General features: G+C 46.5%; 1 protein-coding gene across 1 annotated transcript in view; it reads left to right on the top strand.

Moving 5' to 3' along the window:
- Positions 1–16,228, top strand: part of LOC116971868 — a 283,701-nt gene that overhangs the window by 14,086 nt on the left and 253,387 nt on the right. Inside the window, exon 4 of the mRNA XM_033019036.1 lies at positions 126–275. Coding sequence (XP_032874927.1) covers positions 126–275 — 150 coding nt within the window. The remainder of the gene's footprint in view (positions 1–125; positions 276–16,228) is intronic.

Below are 16,228 nucleotides of genomic sequence, written 5' to 3'. Positions count from 1 at the left end.
TTTGATATGGAAAGTGATTCCTCCATTTAAAGAAAGGAATAATGTACTGCTAAAGGGATTGAAAACATTAAGTAATATAATAATTACCCTTCTATTGCAATCTATAATCTGCTATGCCTGAGTAGGCCCAAGATCAACGACAGAGATGTTGTGATGCACACATGGATTGCTGGTCGCAAGAGGAGCATCTGGTTGAACAACAAAAGCTGTCTGTCAAAACACAGGAGGAAGATGCCAAGCAACGTGTGATGGCATTTGCAAGGGACAAAACAAAGGTATCCTGATCCCTGGCAATGCATGTTTCCACTGTAGAAAGTCCCTGTCTGTATCTGAATGTTTTACTAATATTTGTCTTTAATTTATTTGCAACAAAGTAATTATCAGGTGAGCCAGAATTAACATCATTTTCAGCCAAGTTTTTTGACAATGATTCTTATCTATTCTCAGCACTGTTTCTGTTGTTATCATAAAACCTTTGCAGAATCAATTTTTACTGGTTTTATTGACATTTAAGATTATATTTTTATTCGAGAGGAACTCCACAAAATGTAAAACTCTGAAATTGTAATTATGCAAGTGTCAAAGAAACCATGTGAGTCTCGCACCACATAGGTTTGATTCTTTGTGTGATTGTTCCATGATGTAATAGTTTATTTTGTATTCTCTCTCAGTTCCAGGTTAAACTCACTCGAGTGCTAGTTCTTTTCAAGTGCATTTAAAAAAATCAAATCGAATTGAATGATTTGATGATAACTGATGCATGGACATTTATTGAACGGGTTGAATAAAGTGAAGCAATTTTATTAGAACAACAAAGTTTAAATGGCAATTTAAGCAGATCTTGTACACTGATTAAATTTAACAATTGTGTTGCATGACTTCATGTGACAGTTGGTTGTTTCTTATATGAGGAAATCACTGCGACTTTATTAAATTCCACCACTTTTTTGAGGCACTAATCAATTCAATTGTGGATCTGGGCTGCCATCTCTGTTTAACGGGTGGTACAAGAACAGTCTGATGCAATGCCCCCATTCACGACAGACTCTGCATGGATAGCATGGCCGTCCGAAGGGGGAGGTGCGTTGGGTGCGACCGCACCCCCCCTTTTTTCCCCCCTAAGAAAAAATCACAAAAAAAAAAATCAAAAAAAAATCAACTTTTCCACTTTGGAAACGGCCAGTTCTCTGTTCTCCCGTCGCCGGGCAAGAGAGGCTGAATCTGAACCCAATGGCTGTAACCCCAACACCAGACGCCGCTGCGGAGGAGCCCGCTCCCCTCACCTCCCCCCGCCGCCGGGGCCCAAGACATCTTCCCCCCACACCACCCCCGCTGACCCCCGCTGGGCTCATGCCACCCCTGGTGGGCCCACGCCACCCCCGCCGGGCTCATGCCACCGCCGCTGGGCCCACGCAACCCCTGCTGGGCCCACGCCACCCCTGCTGACCTCCGCTGGGTCCACGCTGACCCCGCTGGGCCAACGCCACCCCCGCTGGGCCCACGCCACCTCCACTGACCCTCGCTGGGTCCACGCCACCTCCGCTGACCCCCGCTGAGCCCACGCCACCCCCGCTGGGCCCACGCCATCCCCACTGACCCCCGCTGGGCCCACGCCACCTTCATCCCCCCCCCCCCCCCCGGGGCCCGCGCCACCTTCATCTTTGCCCCCCCCCTCCCCGCAAGAAAGAGGGGGGATGTGAGGGGGGGAGGGGGAGAGAGAGAGGGGAAGGGAGGGGAGAGAGAGATGGGGGAAGGGAGAGGGAAAGGGGGATTATCTTTAGTGAGATCGCAAAATTAAAGTAGATTTTAGAGCTATTATATTTTCTCCTCCATATGAATAATATTAAACAATATCAAATAAAATCAAACAATTGGAACTGCTTTCTTTTCCTTGATAACAATACTGAAAAATATGAATTCCATAGTTTGTGACATAAATACACATTTTAATGGGATCATTATATACAGATGTAACATTTCAAGATCGGGGGGGCGGAGGGGGGGGTTGGTGGCAAATATGCGTCAAGCCGATAGCCTAATCGTTAAAGAGTTAAAAGATAGCCTAATCGATAAAGAGCTGAGAAGAGGAATCAGAGCTGTCAAGGAAAGGTACTCTGAGAAGTTGAGGCGCATGTTCTCAGCTAATGACTCTTCTTCAGTTTGGAAGGGCATGCAAGAAATCACCAGCTATAAGAGGAAAGCCCCCCGCTCTTTGGACAATCGTCAGCTGACGAACGACCTGAATGAGTTTTACTGCAGGTTTGAAAATCAGAAACGTAACCCTGAAATCCCCTCCCCAACAAACACAGCCAGACCCCAGTCTGCAAAGAATGGACCCTGCACCCTCTCCTTCCCATTTACCACTTCACACCTACTTAAGGCAAGACTCCAGTATGAAAAGAGTGGACCCTTTCCCACCCCACCCAACACTTCACACCTACTCACAGCCTGACCTCAGTCTGCAAAGACTGGGCCCTTCTACACCCATCCCACTCCAATCACCACTTCACACCCAATTACTCATTTTTAACCAGTCCCTGCCTGCTTCAAAGTCTCCACTATTGTCCCTGTACCCAAAAAGGTAAGGATTACTGGTCTTAACGACTACAGGCTTGTCACACTGACCTCTGTAGTCATGAAGACCGTTGAAAGGCTTGTGCTGGCCAAGCTGAAAAATATCACGATCCCTCTGCTGGACCCTCTGCATTTTGCATATAGGGCCAATAGATCTGTGGATGATGCAGTCAATCTGGGCCTGCACTTCATCCTCCAGCACCTAGACCACCAGGGAACCTATGCGAGGATTTTGTTTTATTGATTTTAGCTCTGCATTCAACACCATTGTGCCAGAGCTACTACGCTCCAAACTTTCTGAGTTGACTGTGCCTGAACCCCTCTGTCGGTGGATAACCAGCTTTCTGACAGACAGGAAGCAGCATGTGAGGCGGGAAAGCATATCTCGGACCCGCAAACGCTCAGCATAGGAACACCGCAAGATGCGTACTCTCCCTTCTCCTCTACTCTCGCCACACCAATGACTGCACCTCCACAGACACCTCTGTCAGGCTTCTCAAGTTTGCGGATGACACAACCTTGATTGGTCTGATCCAGGATGGGATCTCTGTACTCTTTTCAGTTTGACATCTTTCCTATAACATGGTGCCCAGAACTGAACACAATATTCTAAATGCGGTCTCACCAAAGTCTTATACAACTGCAACATGACCTCCCAACTTCTATACTCAATACTCTGACTGATGAAGGCCAAAGTGCCAAAATACTTTTTGACCACCTGATATACCTGCGACACGACCTTCAAGGAACCATGCAACCATCAACCATTTCTCTGCCCACCTGGCTAATTGATCCAGATCCTGCTGCAATCTTTCACAACCATCTTCACTATCTGCAAAACCACTCACTTCTGTATCATCAGCAAACTTGCTAATCTTGCCCTGTTCTATGACGTTTCACAGAGTGCTGGAGTAACTCAGCGGGCCAGGCTGAGTATAGAAGTTGGGAGGTCATGTTGCAGTTGCATAAGAAGTTGGTGAGGCCGCATTCAGAGTATTGTGTTCAGTTCTGGGCACCATGTTATAGGAAAGATGTCATCAAACTGGAAAGGGTACAGTGAAGATTTATGAGGATGTTGCCAGGACTAGAGAGCCAGAGCTATAGGGAGAGGTTGAGTAGGCTGGGACTCTATTTCATGGAGCACAGGAGGATGAGGGATGATCTAATAGAGGTGTATAAAATCATGATTTGAATAGATATGGTTGAGTCTTTTGCCCAGAGTAAGTGAATCGAGGAGCAGAGGACATAAGTTTAAGGTGAAGGGCAAAAGATTTAATAGGAATCTGTGGGGTATGTTTTTCACACAAAGGGTGGTAGTTGTATGGAACAAGCTGCCAGAGGAGGTAGTTGAGGCAGGGACTATCGCAACATTTAAGAAACAGTTAGACAGGTACATGGATAGGACAGGTTCGGATCAAATATGGGATATGGATCAAACGTGGGCAGGTGGGACTAGTGCAGATTGGGCATGCTGGGCCGAAGGGCCTGTTTCCACACTGTATCACTCTATGACTATCTTTCCCTCTCAAACCCATTCTCCTGCCTTCTCCCCATTACCTCTGACACCCGTATCAATCAAGAATCTATCAATCTCCTCCTGAAAAATGTCCATTGACTTGACCTCCACAACTGTCTGTGGCAATGAATTCCACAGTTCACCACCCTCTGACTTAAGAAATTCCTGCTCATCTCCTTCCTAAAGGAATGTCTTTTAATTCTGAGGCTGTGGCCACTGGTCCTAGACTCTCCCACTAGTGGAAACATCCTCTCCAAATCCACTCCATCCAGGTTTTTACCAGGCTGGGACAGATGGCAACAGCTTCACACTGTGTCCCAAAGCTTGTGTCCTGTCCTGCATCACCCAAGGCAGCAGAGACGTTATAGGAGAGGGCAAGCACCATAACAAAGTAGCTCATGATGGTTTGGGTAACATTCAGGAATGTCTATGCATGTCACATCATGAATATTACTGAAGAACGGTCTTGACCCGAAATATAATCTATACCATTTCTCCAGAGATGCTGCCTGACCCACTGAGTTACACCAGCACTCTGTGACATGTCACCTATCCATGTTCTCCACAGATGCTGCCTGACTCGCTGAGTTACTCCAGCACTCTGTGAAACGTTGCCTATTCATATTCTCCGCAGATGCTGCCTGACCCACTGAGTTACTCCAGCACTTTGAGACTATTTTCCCTTCACCCATCTGCCCAAGCCCACTCTCTCCTCTCCTTTCCTATGTTCCTTTCCACCCATACACCTCTCTCTGCCTTTACATTTCACTCCTCTTTCAAATCTGCTCTACTTATCTACATGCATTTTTCTTCTTCACTTTTTAGTCATAGAATGATGCAGTGTGGAAACAGGCCCTTCAACCCAACTTGCCCACACCGACCGACATGTCCCATCTAAACTAGTCCCACTCACATGCGTCTGGCCCATATCGATCTAAATCTGTCCTATCCATGTATGTGTCCAAATGTCTCTTAAAGTAGGATAGTCCCAGCCTTAACTACCTCCTCTGGCAGCTCGTTACATACACCCAGCACCCTTTGTGTGAAAAAACTACCTCTCAGGTTCCTGTTAATTTCTGAAATATTGGTCATAACTTTGGTGCAAAAATGCTCCAAAATAAGGCTCAGAATGCATCAGAGAGCATCTAAAAACCCTGGCATCGAGGGACTTCATGCTTCGCGCACGTGATGTGCGCAGCGCGCACATTATTTCACGTTAATTTTTTTGTAATCCTGTCATGCCACTCCCCTTTTTGAAAAGCTTCGTACGGGCCTGGATAGTATCAGGCTTTCTTTTCTTGTATAGCCATGGACAGGTCAAACTAATAGTTAGTGTGCATGTTCATCTTGTGACCCCGTGGGCTTCCATCAAGTGCTCCAGTTTCCTCCTACATCTCAAAAAGGTGTGGCTTGCGGGTTGATAGGTGCGGGTTGACAGTAAATTGCCTCCAATGTGTAGAATGAGTGGAAAAACCTGGGAATGCGAGGAGGATAATTGGATAGAAAATTGGATTCTTGGAAAGAAGCAGAGGTGGAAGGTTGCTTCTCGACCTGGAGACCTCTGACTAGTGGTGTGCCTCAGGGTTCGGTGCTGGCCCCATTACTGTTTGTCATCTATATCAATGATTTGGATGAGAACATACAGGGCAAGATTAGAAAGTTTGCAGTGGGTGGGATAACATAGTGGATGGTTTAGCAGATCGTGAAGATGGTTGTGAACAATTGATCAATTGGCCAAGTGGGCTGAGGAATGGTTGATGGAATATAATGCAGAAAAATGTAAGGTATTGCATTTTGGGAAGTCTAACATCTCTAACATCTAACACAGTGATTGGTAGGTCTCTGGGTAGTGTTGTAGATCAGTGGGATTGAGGAATGCAAATGCATAGTTCCCTGACATTGCAGTTGCAGGTAGATCGGGTGGTCAAAAATACTTTTGGCACAGTCAGAGTATTGAGTATGGAAGCTGGGAGGTCATGTCGCAGTTGTATAAGATGTTGGTGAGGCCACATTTAGTATTGTGTTCAGTTCTGGGCAGCGTGTTATGGGAAAGATGTTGTCAAGCTGGAAAGGGTATAGAGAAGATTTACGAGGCTATTGCCAGGACTAGAGGGTCTGAGGTATAGGCTGAGGTTGAGTAAGATGGGACTCTATTCCTTTGAGCGCAGGAGGGGGTAATCAAATAGAGGTGTATAAGATCATGAGAGGAATAGATCAGGTAGATGCACAGAACCTCATCCCAGAGAAGGTGAATCGAGGACCAAAGGACATGGGTTTAAGGTGAAGGGGAAAAGATTTAATAGGTATCTGAGGGGTAACTTTTTCACACAAAGGTTGGTGGATGTATGGAACAAACTGCCAGAGAAGGTAGTTGAGCCAGGGACCATAGCAACATATAAGAAACATTAAACAGGTACATGGATAGGACAGGTTTGGAGGGATATGGACCAAATGCTGGCAGGTGGGACTAGTGTAGCTGGGACATGTTGGCCGGTGTGGGCAAGTTGGGTCAAAGGGCCTGTTTTCACACTGTATCACTATGACTCTATGAATCTAATAAAATAAGTTAAGGGCCTGTCCCACGAGCATGCGACTGCATGTGGCAAGCGCGACTTAACGTGGCTGCTTGGGCCATACGGCCTCGCGGGGCCGGTCCCACTTCGATTGCCGGAGCCGTATGGAGTTGTGCGGAGCTGGTCCTGACATCGCGCGGGGCTCCGAAAAACTGACACTGTCCAAAAATTCCGCGTGGCAACGGCCTGCCGGCCTTGACGGGCGTGCGCAGCGTCTCGACACCGTACGCAGCGTCTTAACGCCGTACGCAACATCTTGACGCCGTACTTCACGCGCGAACTTCCCGCGGACTTCGCTCGAACTTCACGTCAACTCAAAAGGGATCACTCGACCTCCGCGCGGCCCCCGCTTCCTGTTTGGTCGCGCTTGCTGCATTCAGTCACATGCTCGTGGGACAGGCCATTAAGCCTGGGATGAATATAGAAATGGATATTTTATTGCCGGCACGGATTGATTGGACCATAGGTAGGTATGTTGCAAAACCTACCTTAAGCGTCGCTGCAGATCTGTCCAAGCCCGTGTGTGCGATTTTGGCGCCGTTGAGAGGCGGGCGGGTTTAAAACGCGATTTTCCCTAGGCTATTCAAATCGAGGTTGTTCAGCCTACTTAGTTGCTGACAAAAAAATCGCTGGGAGATTCTTTCGCTGGAGCTATTTTTTAATTTAATTGGTTAATTTAATTGTTATAGTAGGTTAAAAATTATCCTCTAAACCCGCGACCGCCGACAACGGGACGGATCTCATACAGGGGACAACGGAAGGTAGGTTGTTTATTTTTACATTAAAAAGGCCTTCTTAAGATCCCTTTATACAAAGTTTTATGTTGCGAGTAGCTAATTTGGGGCCCCATTAAATCCCGCAGTATTTTTCTGGGCATTTGGGGTACAAATCCACCGCAATGGGAACGTTCTAAACCAGCGCGTTCCACAGAGTTCCAAAGGATCCCACTCGAAAGCTGATTTAAATGGCCATTAATTTACAGCAATTGAACACTAAATTCCTTCCATTTGGCCTATAAATTAATGTAAATGAGATTTAAAAATCATGTTTTATTGTGAATTCTTTGTGAATGTTATTTGGACACTTAGGCTATTTAAAAATGTTAATCTTTTCTTAAGAAATGGATAGATGTTTAGATCTAGTAATTGAAGTTTGGAATTAGCTACAATTGGGTAACTAACTAATTATATGCTTTAATTTCAGGTCATCCAAGTAAGATTGTTTCATATTTGTTTCAGAATGCTTCAATCTATAATAACTGAAAATGTCTTTCAGTTCTCTTAATTTTTAAGAAAGTTATGGCCATTTCACTGGCCTCGATCACAGCTTTTGTGTTAAGTCAATGGAAAATCAATAGGGAACAAGATGCTAATTTCCGAGTATGAAAATGGCCATAACTTTTTTAATACTGAAGATATGAAAGTGAATTAGGTGTCAAATTAAACTCTTTTTTGTGCTTTATCAGATGGGATAAATTGCAGACTTGATTTTTAAAATCTCAAAATGTTGTAACATTGCTACCATAGGGCCTGTTTTCATGAATCTCTCATTGACGCAATGATTCTATGAATTACTGGTTGACAGGAACAATCAAACGAGAGCGCATAAGGACATATCAAAGCAGATGGCCATAAACCTGGAAGTGTGGAGCATTTTCAAGAGAAGGGCAATTTACCCATTTGGAGAACTTAAGGAGAGCTTGAAGCTTCAGCAGCTGAAGCTATGAATGGTGATTAAAATCAGGGACAATAAATGGCTAAAATTAAAAGCATAGAGGAAGGTAATACATTTCTAGGAGATGATAGGTGTAAGGAAGGGTGAGACCATCGAGGAATTGGCAAAAAAAGTGACAATCAGACTAGAGTAATTAGCAGGGAGCTTCAAAATGTTGGATAGACTGTGTTTATTTTCACTGTAACATATATTTGGTGAAAGTGGGGATTTACTGCAATACACTTCAGATCTTGCATTCTGATGTTGAGTGTTGAGTGCAGAAGTAAATTTTCAATGAGACTTGGGTCATAATGGTGGTGTCTGGTTGATGTCACGATCTCTTTGCAGTTGAGTGCCTGTGTGACGGCATGGAGAATATCTGAATGGTGCTTCCTTTCTTGACAAAGCTTCTGTGACCTTCTGAATACAACTGTGGTTGTTCTGCTGTTTGCAGGGGACACCGCAGTTTGAAAGGTCACGGATAGAGCATGTCTGACAGCCAGTGAGAGAAGTACGTTCCAGATGTGGCTTCTGCAGTGTACAGATTTATGTGGCTGCTTGTTTACAAAGTGCGCTCTCCTCTGGGAAGGTGACTTCCTGTGTGTGCAACCAGGAGTGTCTGGCCCGGCAACAACATAATGACGGATGAAGCAGGTGCAGAGAAGCTGCCAATGCACCCGTCTGACATGTTTCCTCCTGTCCGCCTTGTCCACAGCCTGCAAAAAGTGAAGAATGTCAAAGTGACTTCCTGAATAGTATGAAGACAGATCACCTTTGGTGATGTTTGCAGAAAAACTTTATCAAAGGAACAGACATTTACAGCACAGATGGAGAGTATGTGGCCCATTGTGTTGACACTGGATGAGAAAAAGATATCCAGCCTAATTCCACTTATCAGATCTTAGTGAATTAGAAGGCAAAGAGTTGCAATAAAAGGAGCTTTTCCAGGTTGGCTGCTAGTGACTAGTGGAGTTCCGCAAGGGTTGGTGTTAGGGCCGCTTCTCGTCAAGTTGCACATTAATAATTTGGATAAGGGGATTGTAGGCTTTGTGGCCAAGTTTGCAGATGATGTTAAGATCGGTGGAGGGGCAGGCAGCGTAGAGGAAGCAAAGACTTTGCAGAAGGACTTGGACAGGTTAGGAGAGTTGGCACTGAAGTGACGGATGAAATTCAATATAGCAAAGAGCGGAAACATGCATTTTGGTAATAAGAATAAAGGCATAGATTGTTTTCTAAATGGAGAGAGAAACCAGAAATTGGAGGTGCAAGGGGACTTGGGGGTGCTGGTGCAGGACTCCCAAAACGTTAATTTGCAAGTCGAATCGGTAGGAAGGAAGGCAAATTCATTTATATCAAGAGGACTGGAATAAAAAACTGAGATGTAATGCTGAGGCTCTATAAGGTGCTGGTAGGCTTCATTTGGTGTACTGTGAGCAAATATGGGCCCCATATCTGAGGAAGGATTTGCTGGCTCTGGAGAGGGTCCACAGGAGGTTTACAAGAATGATTCCAGGAATGAGTGGGTCAGCATATGATGAGTGTTTTGACAGCACTGGGCCTCTACTCACTGGAATTTAGAAGGTTTGAAAGGAGGTGAGGCAGAACTTCTTTGGTCAGAGGGTAGAAGGGAGGCTCATTGAAACTTCAAGAATAATGAAAGGCATTGATAGAATGGATGTGGAAAGGATGTTTGCACTAGTGGGAGAGTCTAGGACCAGAGGTCATAGCCTCATAATTAATGGGCACTCTTTTTGAAAGGAGGTGAGGCAGAACTTCTTTGGTCAGAGGGTAGTTATTTTGTGGAACTCATTGCCACAGAGGGCTGTGGAGGTTGTCAGTGGATGTTTTTAAGGCAGAGATTCTGCTTGGCTGGATTGTCATGGATGCACTGCTTGGCTGGATCGTCATGGGGCGCCAGGACATCCACTCTCCGAATCAGTGCTCTTGCACTCGTGTACATCGCCGCTGAGTACACCGCCCCAGCATGGTGCCGCAGCGCACATACTAGCAAGCTAGACGCCATCCTCAACGACACCATGCGGATCATCACCGGCTGCCTACGTCCAACTCCGACGGATCTTCTGCAGGTGCTCGCAGGTATCGCACCCACCAAGCTTCGCAGAGAGTACTTCACCCGCAGGCTGGGGTGCAAGGCCCCATCGGACGCCAAACACTTTGCCCAGGACTCACAGCAACTGGGACCTCAACGCCTGTCATCTCGTCGCCCCCTTCTCCCGTCATGCAGTGACCCTCTGTGGCTCCGGTTTCAACACACTAGGATCATGGAGAGCCAGCTGGGAACAGACTTCGCAACCTCCTCAATTCACTGTTGCATCGAACACCACAGCCCCACCCGGCTCGGACCTGCCCCGCAGAGAGTGGATCGCTCTGAACAGGCTCCGTACAGGGGGTCGGCCGGTTCAATGCCAACATGCATCGCTGGGGGCTGTGTTCATCAGCAGCCTGCGTGTGTGGAGCAGACCAGCAAACAGCGCAGCACGTCATTTTCGCCTGCGCTGTCCTCCGCCCCCTGGTGGTGGGGTAGACCCCACGGCCCTCGACAACAGGATATTGAACTGGAGGGCGTTACATAACCTCTGCTGCCTCAAACACAAGAAGAAGAAGGCAGAGATAGACAAATTCTTGATTAGAACTGGTGTCAAGGTTTATGGGTAGAAGGCAGGAAAATGGGATGAGGAAGCAGAAATCAGCCATGATTGAATGGCGGAGTAGACTCGATGGGCCGAATGGCCTAATTCTACACCTATATGTGAACTTGTGAACCACTTGTCACAGTCCGAGAAGCAACCTTCCACCGTCACCCTCTGCTTCCTTCCATGAAGCCAATTTTCTATCCATTCATCTATCTCTCCTTGGATCTCATGCGATCTAACCTTCCAGAGCAGCTTCATGCGGAACCTTGTTGAATGCCTTACTGAAATCCATGTGTACAACATCTACAGCTCTGCCCTCATCGGCCTTTTTAGTCACATCTTCAACAAACTCAATCAGATTTGTGAGGCACCATCTACCACATACAACACCTCTGGCAACTTACTGGTAGGATGTGGTGCTGGATGGGGAAGGTGGATAGGCAGCATGGGCTCTGCTGAACTCTTTCTGTCTTCTCCAGTTGGCCACTGAGGTGTCCAGTGCCCTTTTCAAGTTCCTTCAGAACTTCCTTGAAATATTTCCTTTGTTTCTTGGCAGTCTTGTGCAGTGATGGAATTTGGTGTCAGATATGCAGATAATGTGACCTGTTCACTGGATGTGGTTGGGTGCAGTTGGAGCTTTGATGGTGGGGATGCTGGCCTGGGAAAGAATACTGGCATAGGTTTTTTTATCCGGACATTGAATGTGGAGGAATTTGCAGATGGTATCTGTGTAGTGCCTTGAAATGCCAATTTAGATTGTCCATGTCTCCGCACCTTACAGATGGGGTATAACCTCCCTGCTCTTCAAGAGTGAAGAGTATTAAATTGTCATATGGACCGGGAACAAAACAATGAATTTGTTACTTGCTGCAGCTCTACAGGCCCATTAATGCCACAGTGCATCAGAAAAATATGCAATAATCAATAATACCATAAATTATCATTAACACTACGAAATCAGACCATAATCAGAATCAGATTTTATTCGCCAAGTATGTTTTGCAACATACGAGGAATTTCACTGGCCATGTCAGTCGTACAATTAAAAACACATTTTAACATTAACATCCACCACAGTGACTCCTATACATTCCTCACTGTGATGGAAGGGGAAATAAAGTTCAAGGCCTTTTGTTCTTCCTCGGTCGGGGGCCTCGAGCTCCTCCGTTGACGGGACGGTCTTGACTCCCGTAGCCGGCGGCGTTTGGGCCTTCCGCGTCGAGGCGTTGTGCTCCTGCATCGGGGGGATGTCAGCTCCCCCGCTCCAGGCGATCGAACCTCGCGTCGGGGCTGGTCGAACCTTCTGCGGCGTTGGAGCTACCGACTAGCCTCTCCCGAGACTGCGAGCCCTTGATGGTAAGTCTGCAGGCCGCGGTGGTAGCGATCCCAGGCAAGGGATCAGCTCCGATGTTAAGTCCGCGCCCCGTGGTGGGGCTCACGACAGCCCGAGGAAGCTTCCAGCTCCATCGATGGTAGGCCGCAGAGCCCGGAGAATGTGATCCGAAAATCAATCACATCTCCGGGAAGGTAAGAACTTGAAAATAAGTTTCCCCCGATCCCCCCCCTCCCCCCCCCCCCCCCCCCCCCCCACATAAAACAAACCAAAGTACATTAAAACAAACTCTTAACAGACGCTAAAAATAACAAAAAGATGAAAAAACGAACAGACTGCCGGCAGGGCTGCCATCTCCCCGGCGCCCCTGGTGGCCCACTGAAGTACATAATGCAACCTAAATGAAATGATGAAGTCCATAATAGATCATTTGCTGAGCTAGGCTTGTGGTTAGTGTTGACCACTGCTACACGACCATCGAAGACGCCTATCGCTCTATCCCTCGCCCTCACTTTGGAAAATCTGACCATTCAGCGGTGCTGCTTCTTCCTGCCTACAGGCAGCAACTGAAGAAAGCACCCCCAGAGGTGAGGACTGTACAGAGCTGGTCTAGGGAGGAACAACTGCAGGACTGCTTGGAGTCTGTAGACTGGGCAATGTTCAGGGACTCGGCAATGGACCTGAATGAATACGCCACAGTCATTACAGACTTCACAAGGAAATGTGTTGAGGACTGCATTTCAACAAAAACCTTCCGAGTGTTTCCTAACCAGAAACCTTGGATGAACAATGAGATCTTCTGCAGATCAGATCCCGGGTATTCGGGTCTGGCAATGCAGAGGTCTATAAGAATCACCTCCTACAAAGCAAAATCAGGAGGCAGCTCAAATGACAGCGAAGCATCACTCCCTATCGAGATCAACGCGTTTCACGCATGGTTCAATAGGGAGAACACTGATGTGCCTTCCCGAGCCCCCATTCGCCTTGATGGTGTTACTGTCACAGTCACAGAGGCCGACGTCAGAAGATCCTTCAGGGGGGTGAACCCTCTGAAAGCGCCTGGACCTGATGGTATACCCTGGCGTGTTCTCACGACCTGTGCAGACCAACTGGCGGGAGCTTTTGCGAACATTTTCAACCTCTCACTTCTTAGGTCTGAGGTTCCCACCTGCTTTAAGGGCATCAATAATGGTGCCCAAGAAGAGTAAGCTGACGTGCCTCAATGACTATCGACCAGTGGCACTAACGCCTGTGGTGATGAAGTGCTTTGAGAGGTTGGTTATGGTGCACATCAACTCCTACCTCGACAAGAACCTGACCCACTACAGTTCTCATACCACCACAACAGATCAACGGTGGATGCAATTTCACTGGCTCTCCACTCTGCACTGGACCAATTGGATAATAAAAACACTTACGTCAGGCTGTTGTTTATAGACTACAACTCAGCATTTAATACTATCATCCCTTCCAAGCTGGTTACCAAGCTCACGGAACTGGGCCTCTGTGCATCCCATTGCAATTGGATCCTCGACTTCCTCATCCACAGACCACAGTCTGTTCGAATTAGAGGAACCACTTCATCCTCGGTAACAATTAGTATGGGAGCACCTCAAGGCTGCGTGCTCAGCCCCCTGCTTTACACCCATGACTGCGTAGCCGGTCATAGTGCGAACTCCATCACCAAGTTCGCCAACGACACCACTGTGGTTGGACAAATCACAGATGGCGATGAGTCAGAGTATAGAAGTGAGATCGACCGACTGACCAAATGGTGCCAGCACAACAACCTGGCTCTCAACATCAGTAAGACCAAGGAACTGATTGTGGACTTTGGTAGGGGAAGGATGAGGACCCACAATCCTGTTCACATCAATGGGACGATGGTGGAGTGGGTCAATAACTTCAAATTCCTGGACGTGTATATTTCCGAAGGTCTTTTCTAGACCCAGCACACCGATGCAATTATAAAGAAGACACATCAGCGACTCCTGAGAAGATTACGGATTACTCCATTTCCTGAGAAGATTACGGAGATTCGGCATGTCGAAGAGGATTCTCCTAAACTTCTACAGGAGCATGGTAGAGAGCATTCAGACTGGTTGCATCGTGGCCTGGTTTGGCTACTTAAACATCCAGGAGCGAAAAAGACTACAACAAATTGTGACCACTGCCCAGTCCATCACCGGCTTTGACCTCCCCACCATCGAAGGGATTTATTGTACTCGCTGCCTCAAAAAGGCAGCCAAAATCATCAGAGACCCACACCATCCTGGCCACACACTCATCTCACCATTGACATCAGGAAGAAGGTACAGGAGCCTGAGAACTGTAATGTCCAGGTTCAGGAACAGCTTCTTCCCAACAGCCATCAGGCTATTAAACACAACAATGAATAAGCTCTGAGCTCTGAACTGCAAAAGACTGTATTATTATTGCACTATATTTGTTAATTATTGAATTCTCTTCCCCCGTTATGTATTATGTTTACATATTCTGTTGTACTGCAGCAAGTAAGGATTTCATTGTCCCATCCGGGATATATGACAATAAAACACCCTTGACCCTCTTGCGTAGTTCAAGAGTCTTGTTGAAGGGAAAATGCTGGAACCTGGAGGTCACTGTTCTCACGCTGCTGTAACTACCGTATAATGGTAGCAGCGAGATGTACGTGTTCCCAGGGCGGTGCGGGTCTTTGATGATATTAGCTGCCTTTTTGAGGCAGTGCTTCCTGTGTATCCTGACGATGGTGGGGAGGTCAATGCTCACGATGAACTGAGCATTGTCCACCATTTTTTGCAGACTTCTTCATTCTTGAGTTTTTGAGTTACCAAACTAGGTTGTGATGCAACCAGTCAGTATGCTCTCTACCATACTTATCAGTTCCATATGTATCCAATGACATCCAAATCTCCTGAATCTTCTGAGGAAGTAGCGGTGCTGACGAGCTTTCTTTGTGATTGCAACAATCTGCTCAGCCCGGGGCAGATCTTCAGAGAAGATCTGGAGCTGTTGACGTTTTCCACTGCCATTCCAACAATGAAGACAGGTTCATAAGATCATGATAGGAGTAGGACTAGGCCATTTGGCTCATCAAGTCTACGCAACAATTCAATCATGGCTGATCTATCTCTCCCTCCTAACCCCATTCTCCTGCCTTCTCCCCATAACCTCTGACACCTGTACTAATTGAGAATCAATCTATCTCTGCCTTAATTATATCCACTGACTTTGCCTCCACAGCCATCTGTGGCAAATAATTCAACAGATTCACCACCCTCCGACTAAAGAAATCCCTTCTCATCTTCCTAAAAGAATGTCCTTTAATTCTGAGGCTATGATCTCTAATCTTAGACTCTCCCACGAGTGGAAACATCCTCTCCACATCCACTCTATTCAAGCCTTTCACTATTCTGTATGTTTCAATGATGTCCCCCCTCATTCTTGTTGATGGTAAAATGTTGGTTGTGAACCTGGAGGCCACTGTTCTCAGGCTGTTGTACCTACCTTATAATGGTAGTGATGAGGTTCATGGATCCACAGCTTTCCCTCCCTGAAGTCAACAATCAGCCCCTTGTTAACGTTGAAAGCAAGGTGGTTGTTTTGGCACCATTTTATCAGATTATCAATCTCCCTCTTATACGTTGATTCATTGTTACCTGTTATTCGTTCAACAATAACAATACTGCCAAATATATGAGGAGTTGGATCATCCATAGTACAAGCATAGTACCAACAAGATTCTTGAACTACACCACACAACCCTAACCACAAGCCTGGTTCAGCACATGATCTGCTATTGACTTCATTTAGGTTGCATTAAGTACTTCACTTTGCACTATTATGGTCTGATTTACTAGAATTA

The sequence above is a fragment of the Amblyraja radiata genome, chromosome 4 (assembly GCF_010909765.2).
Source record: "Amblyraja radiata isolate CabotCenter1 chromosome 4, sAmbRad1.1.pri, whole genome shotgun sequence".
Taxonomy (NCBI): Eukaryota; Metazoa; Chordata; class Chondrichthyes; order Rajiformes; family Rajidae; genus Amblyraja; species Amblyraja radiata.
This window is presented reverse-complemented; position numbering and strand designations above follow the sequence as displayed.